The following is an 829-nucleotide window of genomic DNA, read 5'->3' as shown; positions in this document are numbered from 1 at the left end:
TCCCCGTGAGCCTGGGTATTCCCAGTCCAGGTCCAGCCCGTCGAATCCGTACTGGCGCAGGAACCTGACCACGGAGTTGATGAAGGTCTGGCGGTTCTGGGGTGTGGAGACCATGGTGGTGAACCTGGGCAAGCAGAGCGGGACAGAGATGGGGTTGGGTTGGAGCCTCTTCCTCCTCTCCTTTCTTTTCCACGCTGCTTTTTAGGGCAGGACATGGTTTGAACTCACTTGGCTGTGCCAAAATTCCATCCTCCAATGGCCAGTAGGGTCTTCAGGTCTTTGTTCCTGAAAGGGAAGAGGCAGGAACCGGAGTCCTTGCAAGTCCACAGCGCTCAGAACTGCTGTCCCTGAGCTCAGGGGACCGGGCTGTCACCCCGCCCCGCCCTGTCCGTGTCTCCGTCCCTCTTCTCTCAGCATCCCTCACCCAGAACCGCTGCCACCGTGCAGACACTGAAGCACAGGTCAGGACTGGGAGGGAGCAGCAGCCCTGCCCGAGGCTGCCAGCACTCACTGGTTCTTGAGGCCGTTGAAGGACTTGTACAGGGTCTCATCGTTCCACTCGTAGGTGGTGATCTCGTTGTTGTTCATGCCGGCGAAGGCGTAGATCAGGTGGTTGCACAGGCAAGGGTCGACATTTTCGGGGGTGTATTTGCCCAGGCCAGGCCTGTACTGGGCCCAGTTGGTGAAGTAACAGGTCAGCACATAGGCAGTGCCTGCGGGGAGACACAGGGCATGGAGGGGCCTGCAGCGCCCTGGGCACAGCCCGGCCCCTGCGGGCACAGCGGCCGCACGGAGCCGCGGGCAAGCAGCGGGCCGCGGCTACCTGTGC

General features: G+C 61.6%; 1 protein-coding gene across 1 annotated transcript in view; it reads right to left on the bottom strand.

The window, feature by feature from the left end:
* LOC103625376 (acidic mammalian chitinase) overlaps positions 1–829 on the bottom strand; it is a 6,434-nt gene that overhangs the window by 1,895 nt on the left and 3,710 nt on the right. The window contains 3 exon segments of the mRNA XM_008644795.2: positions 7–124; positions 229–285; positions 512–713. Of these exon segments, the coding sequence (XP_008643017.2) occupies positions 7–124; positions 229–285; positions 512–713 (377 nt within the window).

This window comes from Corvus brachyrhynchos, unplaced genomic scaffold (assembly GCF_000691975.1).
Source record: "Corvus brachyrhynchos isolate BGI_N302 unplaced genomic scaffold, ASM69197v1 scaffold72, whole genome shotgun sequence".
NCBI lineage: Eukaryota > Metazoa > Chordata > Aves > Passeriformes > Corvidae > Corvus > Corvus brachyrhynchos.
This window is presented reverse-complemented; position numbering and strand designations above follow the sequence as displayed.